The sequence below is a fragment of the Sphaerodactylus townsendi genome, linkage group LG02 (assembly GCF_021028975.2).
Source record: "Sphaerodactylus townsendi isolate TG3544 linkage group LG02, MPM_Stown_v2.3, whole genome shotgun sequence".
Classification (NCBI taxonomy): Eukaryota; Metazoa; Chordata; class Lepidosauria; order Squamata; family Sphaerodactylidae; genus Sphaerodactylus; species Sphaerodactylus townsendi.
Window position 1 is genome coordinate 8,122,305 of NC_059426.1, and position 13,284 is coordinate 8,135,588.

General features: G+C 65.9%; 1 protein-coding gene across 1 annotated transcript in view; it reads left to right on the forward strand.

Annotated features, from left to right (window-relative positions):
- Positions 1-10,960, forward strand: part of CAVIN2 (caveolae associated protein 2) — a 33,660-nt gene extending 22,700 nt beyond the window's left edge. Inside the window, exon 2 of the mRNA XM_048483599.1 lies at positions 9,792-10,960. Within this exon, the coding sequence (XP_048339556.1) occupies positions 9,792-10,586 (795 nt within the window). The 3' untranslated portion in view covers positions 10,587-10,960. The remainder of the gene's footprint in view (positions 1-9,791) is intronic.
- The last annotated feature ends 2,324 nt before the right edge of the window (positions 10,961-13,284 follow it).

The following is a 13,284-nucleotide window of genomic DNA, read 5'->3' on the forward strand; positions in this document are numbered from 1 at the left end:
TTGTGAACCGGGACAGGGTTGGCTGCTGCGCGCGCAGCCGCAGGAGCACACTGCCTTCTGGCCATGCTCCTGCGGCCGCGCGTGCGGGAGGCTGTCGCACTGCCTTGCGCCCCAGAAGGCAGTGCGGCAGCCTCCCGAAAATCAGGACAATTTAAAGGGGACGCGGGACAAATTGTTTGAAGGCGGGACTGTCCCGCCAAAAGCGGGACGTCTGGTCAGCCTAGCTTAGCTGCATGTCAGACGGGACACCTCCTTGTTGTAAGAGATGGTCATGACTAATGGGAAGGTGGCCTTAGAGAGATGCCATCAAGACTGGTGGCACCATACCAGGGAAGAGGACGATAATTCATTCCACGAAACGAGCAGATAATGTTTGCATTGATGAACCGATTTGCTTTTGCATCTGAGCACCAATATTGGATACGTGTTGCCTTCTTGCAAGATTTCTGTGGCTAATTGTAATTGTGCACATGTTGAGGCAGACATTAAATATGCTGTCATTTTGCACTACCAGAGGCTCGCCAAGGTATAGAATTTTTCTGGATGTTGGTTTGCTTTGATTTCTCCATACCCAGTCGGATCTTTTCTGTTGACCTTTCGGGCAATTGTGGATGTAGCTCCTCATAGTTTCTCCTCGGGCAGCCATAACTGCAGCAGTTAATTCAAGTCCACCGCTGGTGTGATGGGGGGAAAGGCAGGGAAAATGGCTGCCCTGAGGGGCAGGTTGAGGGAAACTCACCAAGAAGCGAAGAGGAAGAGTTTGGATTTATATCCCCCCTTTCTCTCCTGCAGGAGACTCAAAGGGGTTTACAATCTCCTTGCCCTTCCCCCCTCACAACAAACACCCTGTGAGGTAGGTGGGGCTGAGAGAGCTCCGAGAAGCTGTGACTAGCCCAAGGTCACCCAGCTGGCGTGTGTGGGAGTGCACAGGCTAATCTGAATTCCCCAGATAAGCCTCCACAGCACAGGCGGCAGAGCTGGGAATCAAACCCGGTTCCTCCAGATTAGATACACGAGCTCTTAACCTCCTACGCCACTGCTGCTCCTGGTCCCAAAAGGAAGCACTACTGCTCTGGTCATCAAAATATCTTTCCTCAAGCCCGCTTTTCTTCTGTCCGTACCTGTCTTCTGTGTGTATACACCACCCTAAGGTGGACCCTGTCTCATTACACCCCTCCCCAAACCGCCTCCCTCCTTAGGCCCCGTGCCCAAAATTTTCCACGTATTTCCCAACCTGATCCTGCCCATCCAAACCTCAGTTGGAAATGACCTGGCCTATTTAGCAAGGGCGTTTGCATGTGTTTGTGTACAGAGTGTTGTGCGACCGGCTCATTCCGCACATGCAGAATAATGCACTTTCAAACTGCTTTCGGTGCTCTTTGAAGCTGTGCGGAATGGCAACATCCACTTGCAAACAGTTGTGAAAGTGGTTTGAAAACGCATTATTTTGCGTGTGCGGAAGGGGCCGTAGAAAGTGCTGTCAAGCTAATTTACAGCAACCTCTGGCTTTCAAGGCAAGCAAGAAGCAAAGGTGGTTTGCCATTGCCTTTCTTCAGAGTTTTCATTGGTGGTCTCCTATCTACCCTGCTTAACTTTCCATAACTAGGAAGCAGAGAGAGTTTGCCATTGCCTTCCTCCGCACAGCCTTCCTTGGTGTTCTTTCATCCGAGCACTGATCCTGCCTGGCTTCTGAGATATGATTGAAGTCTATAAAATTATGCATGGGGTAGAAAATGTTGACAGAGGGGGGGGGGGTGGGGGGGGGGGGGGGTGGGGGGGGGGGGGGGTGGGGGGGGGGGGGGGTGGGGGGGGGGGGGGGTGGGGGGGGGGGGGGGTGGGGGGGGGGGGGGGTGGGGGGGGGGGGGGGTGGGGGGGGGGGGGGGTGGGGGGGGGGGGGGGTGGGGGGGGGGGGGGGTGGGGGGGGGGGGGGGTGGGGGGGGGGGGGGGTGGGGGGGGGGGGGGGTGGGGGGGGGGGGGGGTGGGGGGGGGGGGGGGTGGGGGGGGGGGGGGGTGGGGGGGGGGGGGGGTGGGGGGGGGGGGGGGTGGGGGGGGGGGGGGGTGGGGGGGGGGGGGGGTGGGGGGGGGGGGGGGTGGGGGGGGGGGGGGGTGGGGGGGGGGGGGGGTGGGGGGGGGGGGGGGTGGGGGGGGGGGGGGGTGGGGGGGGGGGGGGGTGGGGGGGGGGGGGGGTGGGGGGGGGGGGGGGTGGGGGGGGGGGGGGGTGGGGGGGGGGGGGGGTGGGGGGGGGGGGGGGTGGGGGGGGGGGGGGGTGGGGGGGGGGGGGGGTGGGGGGGGGGGGGGGTGGGGGGGGGGGGGGGTGGGGGGGGGGGGGGGTGGGGGGGGGGGGGGGTGGGGGGGGGGGGGGGTGGGGGGGGGGGGGGGTGGGGGGGGGGGGGGGTGGGGGGGGGGGGGGGTGGGGGGGGGGGGGGGTGGGGGGGGGGGGGGGTGGGGGGGGGGGGGGGTGGGGGGGGGGGGGGGTGGGGGGGGGGGGGGGTGGGGGGGGGGGGGGGTGGGGGGGGGGGGGGGTGGGGGGGGGGGGGGGTGGGGGGGGGGGGGGGTGGGGGGGGGGGGGGGTGGGGGGGGGGGGGGGTGGGGGGGGGGGGGGGTGGGGGGGGGGGGGGGTGGGGGGGGGGGGGGGTGGGGGGGGGGGGGGGTGGGGGGGGGGGGGGGTGGGGGGGGGGGGGGGTGGGGGGGGGGGGGGGTGGGGGGGGGGGGGGGTGGGGGGGGGGGGGGGTGGGGGGGGGGGGGGGTGGGGGGGGGGGGGGGTGGGGGGGGGGGGGGGTGGGGGGGGGGGGGGGTGGGGGGGGGGGGGGGTGGGGGGGGGGGGGGGTGGGGGGGGGGGGGGGTGGGGGGGGGGGGGGGTGGGGGGGGGGGGGGGTGGGGGGGGGGGGGGGTGGGGGGGGGGGGGGGTGGGGGGGGGGGGGGGTGGGGGGGGGGGGGGGTGGGGGGGGGGGGGGGTGGGGGGGGGGGGGGGTGGGGGGGGGGGGGGGTGGGGGGGGGGGGGGGTGGGGGGGGGGGGGGGTGGGGGGGGGGGGGGGTGGGGGGGGGGGGGGGTGGGGGGGGGGGGGGGTGGGGGGGGGGGGGGGTGGGGGGGGGGGGGGGTGGGGGGGGGGGGGGGTGGGGGGGGGGGGGGGTGGGGGGGGGGGGGGGTGGGGGGGGGGGGGGGTGGGGGGGGGGGGGGGTGGGGGGGGGGGGGGGTGGGGGGGGGGGGGGGTGGGGGGGGGGGGGGGTGGGGGGGGGGGGGGGTGGGGGGGGGGGGGGGTGGGGGGGGGGGGGGGTGGGGGGGGGGGGGGGTGGGGGGGGGGGGGGGTGGGGGGGGGGGGGGGTGGGGGGGGGGGGGGGTGGGGGGGGGGGGGGGTGGGGGGGGGGGGGGGTGGGGGGGGGGGGGGGTGGGGGGGGGGGGGGGTGGGGGGGGGGGGGGGTGGGGGGGGGGGGGGGTGGGGGGGGGGGGGGGTGGGGGGGGGGGGGGGTGGGGGGGGGGGGGGGTGGGGGGGGGGGGGGGTGGGGGGGGGGGGGGGTGGGGGGGGGGGGGGGTGGGGGGGGGGGGGGGTGGGGGGGGGGGGGGGTGGGGGGGGGGGGGGGTGGGGGGGGGGGGGGGTGGGGGGGGGGGGGGGTGGGGGGGGGGGGGGGTGGGGGGGGGGGGGGGTGGGGGGGGGGGGGGGTGGGGGGGGGGGGGGGTGGGGGGGGGGGGGGGTGGGGGGGGGGGGGGGTGGGGGGGGGGGGGGGTGGGGGGGGGGGGGGGTGGGGGGGGGGGGGGGTGGGGGGGGGGGGGGGTGGGGGGGGGGGGGGGTGGGGGGGGGGGGGGGTGGGGGGGGGGGGGGGTGGGGGGGGGGGGGGGTGGGGGGGGGGGGGGGTGGGGGGGGGGGGGGGTGGGGGGGGGGGGGGGTGGGGGGGGGGGGGGGTGGGGGGGGGGGGGGGTGGGGGGGGGGGGGGGTGGGGGGGGGGGGGGGTGGGGGGGGGGGGGGGTGGGGGGGGGGGGGGGTGGGGGGGGGGGGGGGTGGGGGGGGGGGGGGGTGGGGGGGGGGGGGGGTGGGGGGGGGGGGGGGTGGGGGGGGGGGGGGGTGGGGGGGGGGGGGGGTGGGGGGGGGGGGGGGTGGGGGGGGGGGGGGGTGGGGGGGGGGGGGGGTGGGGGGGGGGGGGGGTGGGGGGGGGGGGGGGTGGGGGGGGGGGGGGGTGGGGGGGGGGGGGGGTGGGGGGGGGGGGGGGTGGGGGGGGGGGGGGGTGGGGGGGGGGGGGGGTGGGGGGGGGGGGGGGTGGGGGGGGGGGGGGGTGGGGGGGGGGGGGGGTGGGGGGGGGGGGGGGTGGGGGGGGGGGGGGGTGGGGGGGGGGGGGGGTGGGGGGGGGGGGGGGTGGGGGGGGGGGGGGGTGGGGGGGGGGGGGGGTGGGGGGGGGGGGGGGTGGGGGGGGGGGGGGGTGGGGGGGGGGGGGGGTGGGGGGGGGGGGGGGTGGGGGGGGGGGGGGGTGGGGGGGGGGGGGGGTGGGGGGGGGGGGGGGTGGGGGGGGGGGGGGGTGGGGGGGGGGGGGGGTGGGGGGGGGGGGGGGTGGGGGGGGGGGGGGGTGGGGGGGGGGGGGGGTGGGGGGGGGGGGGGGTGGGGGGGGGGGGGGGTGGGGGGGGGGGGGGGTGGGGGGGGGGGGGGGTGGGGGGGGGGGGGGGTGGGGGGGGGGGGGGGTGGGGGGGGGGGGGGGTGGGGGGGGGGGGGGGTGGGGGGGGGGGGGGGTGGGGGGGGGGGGGGGTGGGGGGGGGGGGGGGTGGGGGGGGGGGGGGGTGGGGGGGGGGGGGGGTGGGGGGGGGGGGGGGTGGGGGGGGGGGGGGGTGGGGGGGGGGGGGGGTGGGGGGGGGGGGGGGTGGGGGGGGGGGGGGGTGGGGGGGGGGGGGGGTGGGGGGGGGGGGGGGTGGGGGGGGGGGGGGGTGGGGGGGGGGGGGGGTGGGGGGGGGGGGGGGTGGGGGGGGGGGGGGGTGGGGGGGGGGGGGGGTGGGGGGGGGGGGGGGTGGGGGGGGGGGGGGGTGGGGGGGGGGGGGGGTGGGGGGGGGGGGGGGTGGGGGGGGGGGGGGGTGGGGGGGGGGGGGGGTGGGGGGGGGGGGGGGTGGGGGGGGGGGGGGGTGGGGGGGGGGGGGGGTGGGGGGGGGGGGGGGTGGGGGGGGGGGGGGGTGGGGGGGGGGGGGGGTGGGGGGGGGGGGGGGTGGGGGGGGGGGGGGGTGGGGGGGGGGGGGGGTGGGGGGGGGGGGGGGTGGGGGGGGGGGGGGGTGGGGGGGGGGGGGGGTGGGGGGGGGGGGGGGTGGGGGGGGGGGGGGGTGGGGGGGGGGGGGGGTGGGGGGGGGGGGGGGTGGGGGGGGGGGGGGGTGGGGGGGGGGGGGGGTGGGGGGGGGGGGGGGTGGGGGGGGGGGGGGGTGGGGGGGGGGGGGGGTGGGGGGGGGGGGGGGTGGGGGGGGGGGGGGGTGGGGGGGGGGGGGGGTGGGGGGGGGGGGGGGTGGGGGGGGGGGGGGGTGGGGGGGGGGGGGGGTGGGGGGGGGGGGGGGTGGGGGGGGGGGGGGGTGGGGGGGGGGGGGGGTGGGGGGGGGGGGGGGTGGGGGGGGGGGGGGGTGGGGGGGGGGGGGGGTGGGGGGGGGGGGGGGTGGGGGGGGGGGGGGGTGGGGGGGGGGGGGGGTGGGGGGGGGGGGGGGTGGGGGGGGGGGGGGGTGGGGGGGGGGGGGGGTGGGGGGGGGGGGGGGTGGGGGGGGGGGGGGGTGGGGGGGGGGGGGGGTGGGGGGGGGGGGGGGTGGGGGGGGGGGGGGGTGGGGGGGGGGGGGGGTGGGGGGGGGGGGGGGTGGGGGGGGGGGGGGGTGGGGGGGGGGGGGGGTGGGGGGGGGGGGGGGTGGGGGGGGGGGGGGGTGGGGGGGGGGGGGGGTGGGGGGGGGGGGGGGTGGGGGGGGGGGGGGGTGGGGGGGGGGGGGGGTGGGGGGGGGGGGGGGTGGGGGGGGGGGGGGGTGGGGGGGGGGGGGGGTGGGGGGGGGGGGGGGTGGGGGGGGGGGGGGGTGGGGGGGGGGGGGGGTGGGGGGGGGGGGGGGTGGGGGGGGGGGGGGGTGGGGGGGGGGGGGGGTGGGGGGGGGGGGGGGTGGGGGGGGGGGGGGGTGGGGGGGGGGGGGGGTGGGGGGGGGGGGGGGTGGGGGGGGGGGGGGGTGGGGGGGGGGGGGGGTGGGGGGGGGGGGGGGTGGGGGGGGGGGGGGGTGGGGGGGGGGGGGGGTGGGGGGGGGGGGGGGTGGGGGGGGGGGGGGGTGGGGGGGGGGGGGGGTGGGGGGGGGGGGGGGTGGGGGGGGGGGGGGGTGGGGGGGGGGGGGGGTGGGGGGGGGGGGGGGTGGGGGGGGGGGGGGGTGGGGGGGGGGGGGGGTGGGGGGGGGGGGGGGTGGGGGGGGGGGGGTGTGGGGGGGGGGGGGGCGTGGGGGTGGGGGGGGGGTGGGGGGGGGGGGGGGTGGGGGGGGGGGGGGGTGGGTGGGGGGGGGGGGGTGGGGGGGGGGGGCGGGGGTGCGGGGGGGGGGGGGGGGGGGGGGGGGGGGGTGGGGGGGGGGGGGGGTTGGGGGGGGGGGGGTTGGGGGGGGGGGCGTTTGGGGGGGGGGGGGGGGGGCGGGGGGGGGGGGGCGGGGGGGGGGTTGGGGGTGGGGGGGGGGGGGGGGGGGGGGGGGGGGGGGGGGGGGGGGGGGGGGGGGGGGGGGGGGGGGGGGGGGGGGGGGGGGGGGTGGGGGGGGGGGGGGGGGGGGGGGGGGGGGGGGGGGGGGGGGGGGGGGGGGGGGGGCACTCTGTTTGCTCGTGCCCGCAGAGAGGGCTCTGAGTGCCACCTCTGGCACCCGTGCCATAGGTTCGCCACCACTGCTATATGTAGAGGTTCTTTGGGGCTGGGCCTTTGAGTAGCAGAGACGTGGGGATATTATTGGGGAGGGCTGGTTGGGGTTTTTTTAGGAGGGGTTTTAGGAGGGTTACGGTGGGGAACAGGGATGGTTTTTAAAACAGATTTCGTGATGGTTTAAAATGGTTTTATGGCGGTTGGTGATTGTACCCCACCCAGGGACTTTGGTGATGGGCGGGAAATAAGTCTGCAGAAAAATAAATAAATAAATAAAATGGGGGGGCTCATCTGAGCACGTCAAGAGAGCTTTCCCCTCAACTCGTGCCGTTGGAAGAAGATATTCTGAACAAAAGGGAAGGAACTTAGGTCAAGCAGTACTGACCACTTTGATGTCAGAAATTAGCCGTATATCAGGGCCTACGGAGGTGAAATCCAGCGCTATCTGTACTGCCCCTGTTTTGCCGCAGATGCTTGGAACCCTTACCTGGTCACAAGGGAGGAAATACACTGCTCCAGAGTTAAGCAAATTAGCAGGGAAAAGCTTGAGGCACTGGAAGTATAAGACTGAAAGTGGCAGAAAGTGCTATCAGGTCACAGCTGATGTATGGTGACCCTGTAGGGCGGGGTGGCCAACCTATGATGCTCCAGATGTTAATGAACTACAATTCCCATCAGCCCAGTGGTGGGATCCAAAAATTTTAGTAACAGGTTCCCATGGTGGTGGGATTCAAACTGTGGCGTAGTGCCAATGGGGCTGGGCGGGGCACGATGGGGGCATGGCCGGGCATTCCTGGGGCGGGGCATTCTTGGGCGGGGCTGTGGCAAGGACGCAGCCACTGCGCCGGTCCTTGGGCGGGAAACGAATGCACGCAGGCGCCGGCTGCCACGCACGCCGGTGCCCCTCCTGCTAGACTGCTTCAAGTTCTGCGCGCTACTGCTGAGAGGAGGGGCGTAACTAAGGCAAAAATCACGTGGCAAAATCACCAATTAGTAGCCCCCTCTCGGCACGCACAAATAATTGGTAACCTACTCTCGGGAACCTGTGAGAACCTGCTGGATCCCACCTCTGCATCAGCCCCTGCCAGCATGGCCAATTGGCCACCCCTACTGCAGGAATGCCAAGGCAAGAGAGGAGCAGAGGTGTTTGGCCATTGCCTGCCTCTGGGTAGCAATCCTGAACTTCCTTGTGGGTTCCCTTTCAAACCAGGGCTGGCACGGCTGAGCTTCTGAGATCCGGCGCAGTGAGATCTGGAGCGAGGGGGAACTGCGCTGGGGCACGCAAACGCCCTGCCCCCCTGCCCCGCCACACCCTGGAATGCCCTGCTCCGCCCCCGGAACGCCCCTGCCACACCCCCACACCAGCACACGCCCGGTGCTTCGCATGCACCCCTCTCCCCCTTGGCACTACGCCACTGGCTGGGCCATCCAGGTTTAGGCAAAACATAATGCTGCAATTTTCTTAACGTTTTGATATGCTGAGTCAAATGGGAACTTGGGTTCGTCACAACTGCACGTGGGATGCTTTGGGGCATCATGAACAAAGGGGGATTTGTTCGGGATGAGCACGAATCTGGTTTATTTCTGAGCTCTAATTCACCCTCCCGTCCCCCCTTCCATGTGGAGTTGTGTTTGCAGGCCCTGTAGTTTGATGACATTTCAGTTTGTTGGGAAATCTGATTAACTACTACTTGTAGTAGTATTGATTTATTATTAATAGCCATAAGCCATTACACTACGTACGTATGAATTCATAAATATGCACATGTATATAAAATGTATATAGGCATTGTCGTTTCAGGATTGCAAATCAGCATTAAAAATATCTGTAAAAATTGTTCAGGAGGGCTATTGTAAAAGCTGTATCTTTTTAGCAGCCAAAGCAAAGAGTGACACACTGTGCGTAATTAAAGGGTCAGGATCAGATAACCGGAAAAAAGAGAAACCATTAAAATCTGTTAATAACTTATAAATATATTTGCCCCTAGGCTGGGTAAAGGAGACAGAAAAGAAGAAGAGGAGGAGTTTGGATTTATATCCCCCCTTTATCTTTTGTAAGGAGACTCAAAGGGGCTTGCGATCTCCTTTCTCTTCCCCCCACCCCCACAACAAACACCCTGTGGGGTGGGTGGGGCTGAGAGAGCTCCGAAGAACTGTGGCTAGCCCAAGGTCACCCCGCTGGCATGTGTTGGAATGCACAAGCTAATCTGGTTCACCAGATAAACCCCTCCGGAATAGAGTGCACCTGCTCTTAACCACTACACCATAATGTGTTAATTTGAATGAGAGTATTTTACCCAATGGGAGCTTGTATGTTTCCCAGTGACAGGGATTCCAATCCAGGATTAAGCCTCAATTTAGATTCCGTGTTTGTTGGGCAAAAAAAACAAACCTCAGTTTTCTAACTGGTTGCTCACAGTTGGCTATCACGGCAAATCGGTATTGCATCTGATAGGGAAAGCGCTAATCTCGACTTCTTGTGAAGAGAGGAGGGTGCGTACCCGAGAATCTGGTCTCATAAGGAACCAACTCTGGTTTGTTGGCCATGTCTGAATAGCGCCTTAATGTTTTTGCTGACGTTAACAATTAAACTTGGCAAGGGCAAATGGGATTCCAGAAGGGAAAGGGCGGGAGGAAACAGCCAGTGGCCCGGCATCCTGATCTCAGTTGCGTAACCATGGTTAAGGAGTTGGCAGTTGTCCATCCGCACTGGCCCCAGTAGGAACGTGGCCCAGAACGAGTTCTGCTGTAACTGTTGTTGACAGCTCATTAGTCTTTCCCCATGTAACAGAACAATTCCATAGGAAATAAGCGATTGTTGCTGTTTAAATGCACTGAAGCAACAACCGAATGTTTAACTTCCTTTACCTCATTATCCCCAAGAAAAATATTGATTTTGTTCAGGGCAGGGCGGCGGGTTGTTTATCAAGTCGGTGTCATGTGAACTCTGAAACAAACGCATGTCAAATTCTTTGCAGGAAGAAAACGAGATCCCTGCCAGCGTGTTTGTGAAAGAACCCGTTCCCAGTATCACCGAGGGGAAGGAAGAGCCCGTGGACGAGAACAAAGCTTTGGAAGAAACCATGCACACTGTGGAGCTGTCCTCGGAGGATGAGGCGCCTCACAATGAAGACGGCGCGGAGGACAGCCTGGACGAGAAAATGGAGGAGTCGAGAGCCGAGAAAATCAAGAGGTCGAGCCTCAAGAAGGTGGACAGCCTGAAGAAAGCGTTCTCCCGCCAGAACATCGAGAAGAAGATGAACAAGATCGGCACCAAGATCGTCTCCGCTGAACGGAGGGAGAAAATTAAGAAGTCCTTCACCCCGAACCACCAGAAGTCCTCCTCTTCAAAAAGTTCCTCTTTCAAGGTCTCTCCCCTCACATTCAACGTGAAGAAAATGCGCGAAGGTGACGACCCCGCAGAAGCGGAAGAGAAGCCGGCAGAAGCGACCGGTGGAGAGCAGGCGGCAAACGACGAGGAGACCTCTTTCGCAGAGATCCACTCCGACGTGATCTCTCCCACTTCTCCAACTGAAGAAGGGAAAGCCTTTGCCGATTCCCTGGAAAAAGAAACGAGGAACGAGGAAGAAGAAGCTATGGTCAATAACAACATTGAGCTGGCTATTGTCGAAGAAGATGAGGACTATGGGGCGTCCGGGCAGCGCAGAAGGGAGTATTACGAAGAAGGAAACGCACCAGCTAGCAGGGAAATGGAACGGTCGGATGAAGAATCAAACCAGGCCGCTGTGCTCCAGTTAGACCAAACAGCATAGATCCTCCGAGTCTTCCCAGATGTTTCTAAATCAATACGATGTGTCATTTTTCTAAATCACATCAGTAACTAGGATATATGTCCATTACACAATAACCATGGAGCAATAGTAATCCAAGGCAGAGGGTTTCGAAAAACAAACAAAAAATGTCGATTTCCCCACCAGGCTCATTTCTGAAATTCCACTTGTAATCCACAGATGAGGAGTCTGTTGCAAACGTAACTTCCATGCAATTCTTTCTCCTTTATTTCACAGGCAATTCCCACAGAAAATCACTTTCCATTATTAATTGAGAATTGCGACAGTTAATGGTAACTGGGGGCAGGTTTAAAAGAACCCCCTGGAGGCAATTCGTGGGCTAGTCTACTTTTGGAGGGGAAAGTCGACACTGGGTTTACTAGATAGGCTTTTATGTTTCCTCGGGGATAAAGTCTCCAAGCAATATTCTCACTCCGAGTCTGCCTTATTTTATCCAGGCTGCATCAATGCTATCATTGGACATTCACCTCTAGAAATCGTTTGCAACTCCATGTTCCTGTTTAGGCAAGTGACTGATAGTCAGAGTTCAGGGGTAGAAGAAGAAGAAGAAGAGTTTGGATTTATATCCCCCCTTTCTCTCCTGCAGGAGACTCAAAGGGGCTGACAATCTCCTTGCCCTTCCCCCCCTCACAACAAACACCCTGTGAGGTAGGTGTTCCGAAAAGCTGTGACTAGCCCAAGGTCACCCAGCTGGCGTGTGTGGGAGTGCACAGGCTAATCTGAATTCCCCAGATAAGACTCCACAGTGGCTCAGGTGGCAGAGCGGGGAATCAAACCCGGTTCCTCCAGATTAGATACACAAGCTCTTAACCTCCTACGCCACTGCTGCTCACCTTAGCCCAATATCCAGCGCTGTGCAGATGTGGCACCAACTGTGATGCTTCGGAAGAGTATATTTGTGGGAAAAGAATAAGCCTATATCGAGTGAGCCACTAGTTATATCCTGCTTTGCTTATCCAAGCTAATGGCTGGCTGTGGACCATAGAAATATTCTGACTTAAGGACAGAAGAGGTTATTCATTCTTGCCTTGGTTCTGTAAATCAGAGCCCTTCGGGGATGGGCGGTATACTCAATCAATCAAGGGTCCCCAATCATTTTTGGCACCTTTAGAATCCTAATGTTATGGTGGACGCAGCCACAAAATGGCTGCTGCGAGAGAGAGCACGAACCGCCAAAATGGCTGCCGCAGTTTATCTGTAGTCACGCGTGAAGATCCTTATACTGTGATGCCAAAGCAACATTTTTAAAAATCTGCACAGCCAATCGAAAGAACCCACTTCGCCCTGCCCACTTTCTTAAAGGTGGGTGCCCGTATTGGGGACCCCTGTTGCAGATTGTGTCTTCTGCAGGATTGTGTGCACTATCCCATGCCTACAAAACCCATTTAGGCCTGATTTTTGTCATGTTTGTCATGTAGTAAGGCGCAGCTAGACATGATGGCCATTCAGCTTAAACCCAGGGTCACGCGAAGAGAGCTGACGTCGTACCAGAACGAGTCGCCAAAACCTGGTGCTCTATTCCTAGCAGATGACCAATAACTTGTTGAGTGAGGATCCTATCAAAAAATCTTGACCAAGCGTGGCTGTGTGATAAAGAAATATTGTTCCAGTCAAAACTGACATAGTAAAGGCTGCCTTCAGATGAATTTTAGTGCATCGAAAAACAATATAACAATCAGGTCTTAGCTGCAGTACTGTTGATTTTTAACTACTGAGACAGAGCCATCTGGTTATTCCATTGGCAACTTGGTAAGGACCATGTTAATCATATTTGGACTTTGTAAACAATATTCCCCAGAAATATTATAATAACCCCCTCTTGGCATTAGCAGATGTTTTGATGAGAAGAGAGTCCCCCCAAAAGCTAATATTACCAGAATTGGTAGATTTGAACCCAGTAGCACTTTAGAGACTGTCAAGATTTGGGGTGGGGCTGTAAACTTTTGAGAGCTCGTATCCGATCAAAAGAGCTTTGAGTCTTGCAAGCTCATATCTTCCAAAATATTGTTGGTCTCTAATCTCATTGTTCTACATCAGGCCAACATGGCTGCCCTCTAAAACTATCTTCATCAGTTGAATTGTATTATTAGTGAAATGCGACTGAGTTGGAAAGGGGCTACTGAAGGCTGGTTTGGATTAAAACCTTTGCAGTGTGTCTGATCCCATTACAAAGAACCATATGGAAAGTGAAAGCGTAGCCATCATGTAGGGGAGAAAGGGTGAGATAGTAGGACATGTGAATGTATCTGCGGGATGTATTTAAAACACCTGCCTAGACTGGTAGAGGCGTATCTAGGGTGGGGACAGGTAGGGCACGTTCCCTGGGTACCAGCCTGCACCCTGCAGCCTCCAAGCATCTACCACTGAACTGTGCCCCCATGGAGTTTGGGGGGCGTGGTGCACAGTTGAATGCTGAACCAGCCAGGTCAAATGCATGTTGAACTGGGTTCACCCTGCCCCCAAACTCCATGCAGAGTTGGGCAGGGGGGAGGGGCAGGCATGCCTGTTTAACACTGACTGGGTTGAGTTTTAAGCTTGTAGGCCTTGTCCTTGCAGTTTGAAGCTGGCCAAATTGAGCCCCGTGTTGAACGGCTCACCAGCCCCCAAACTCCATGTAGAGTTGAGGGGAGCGATCCAGTAGCACTTGCTCCAGGCATCA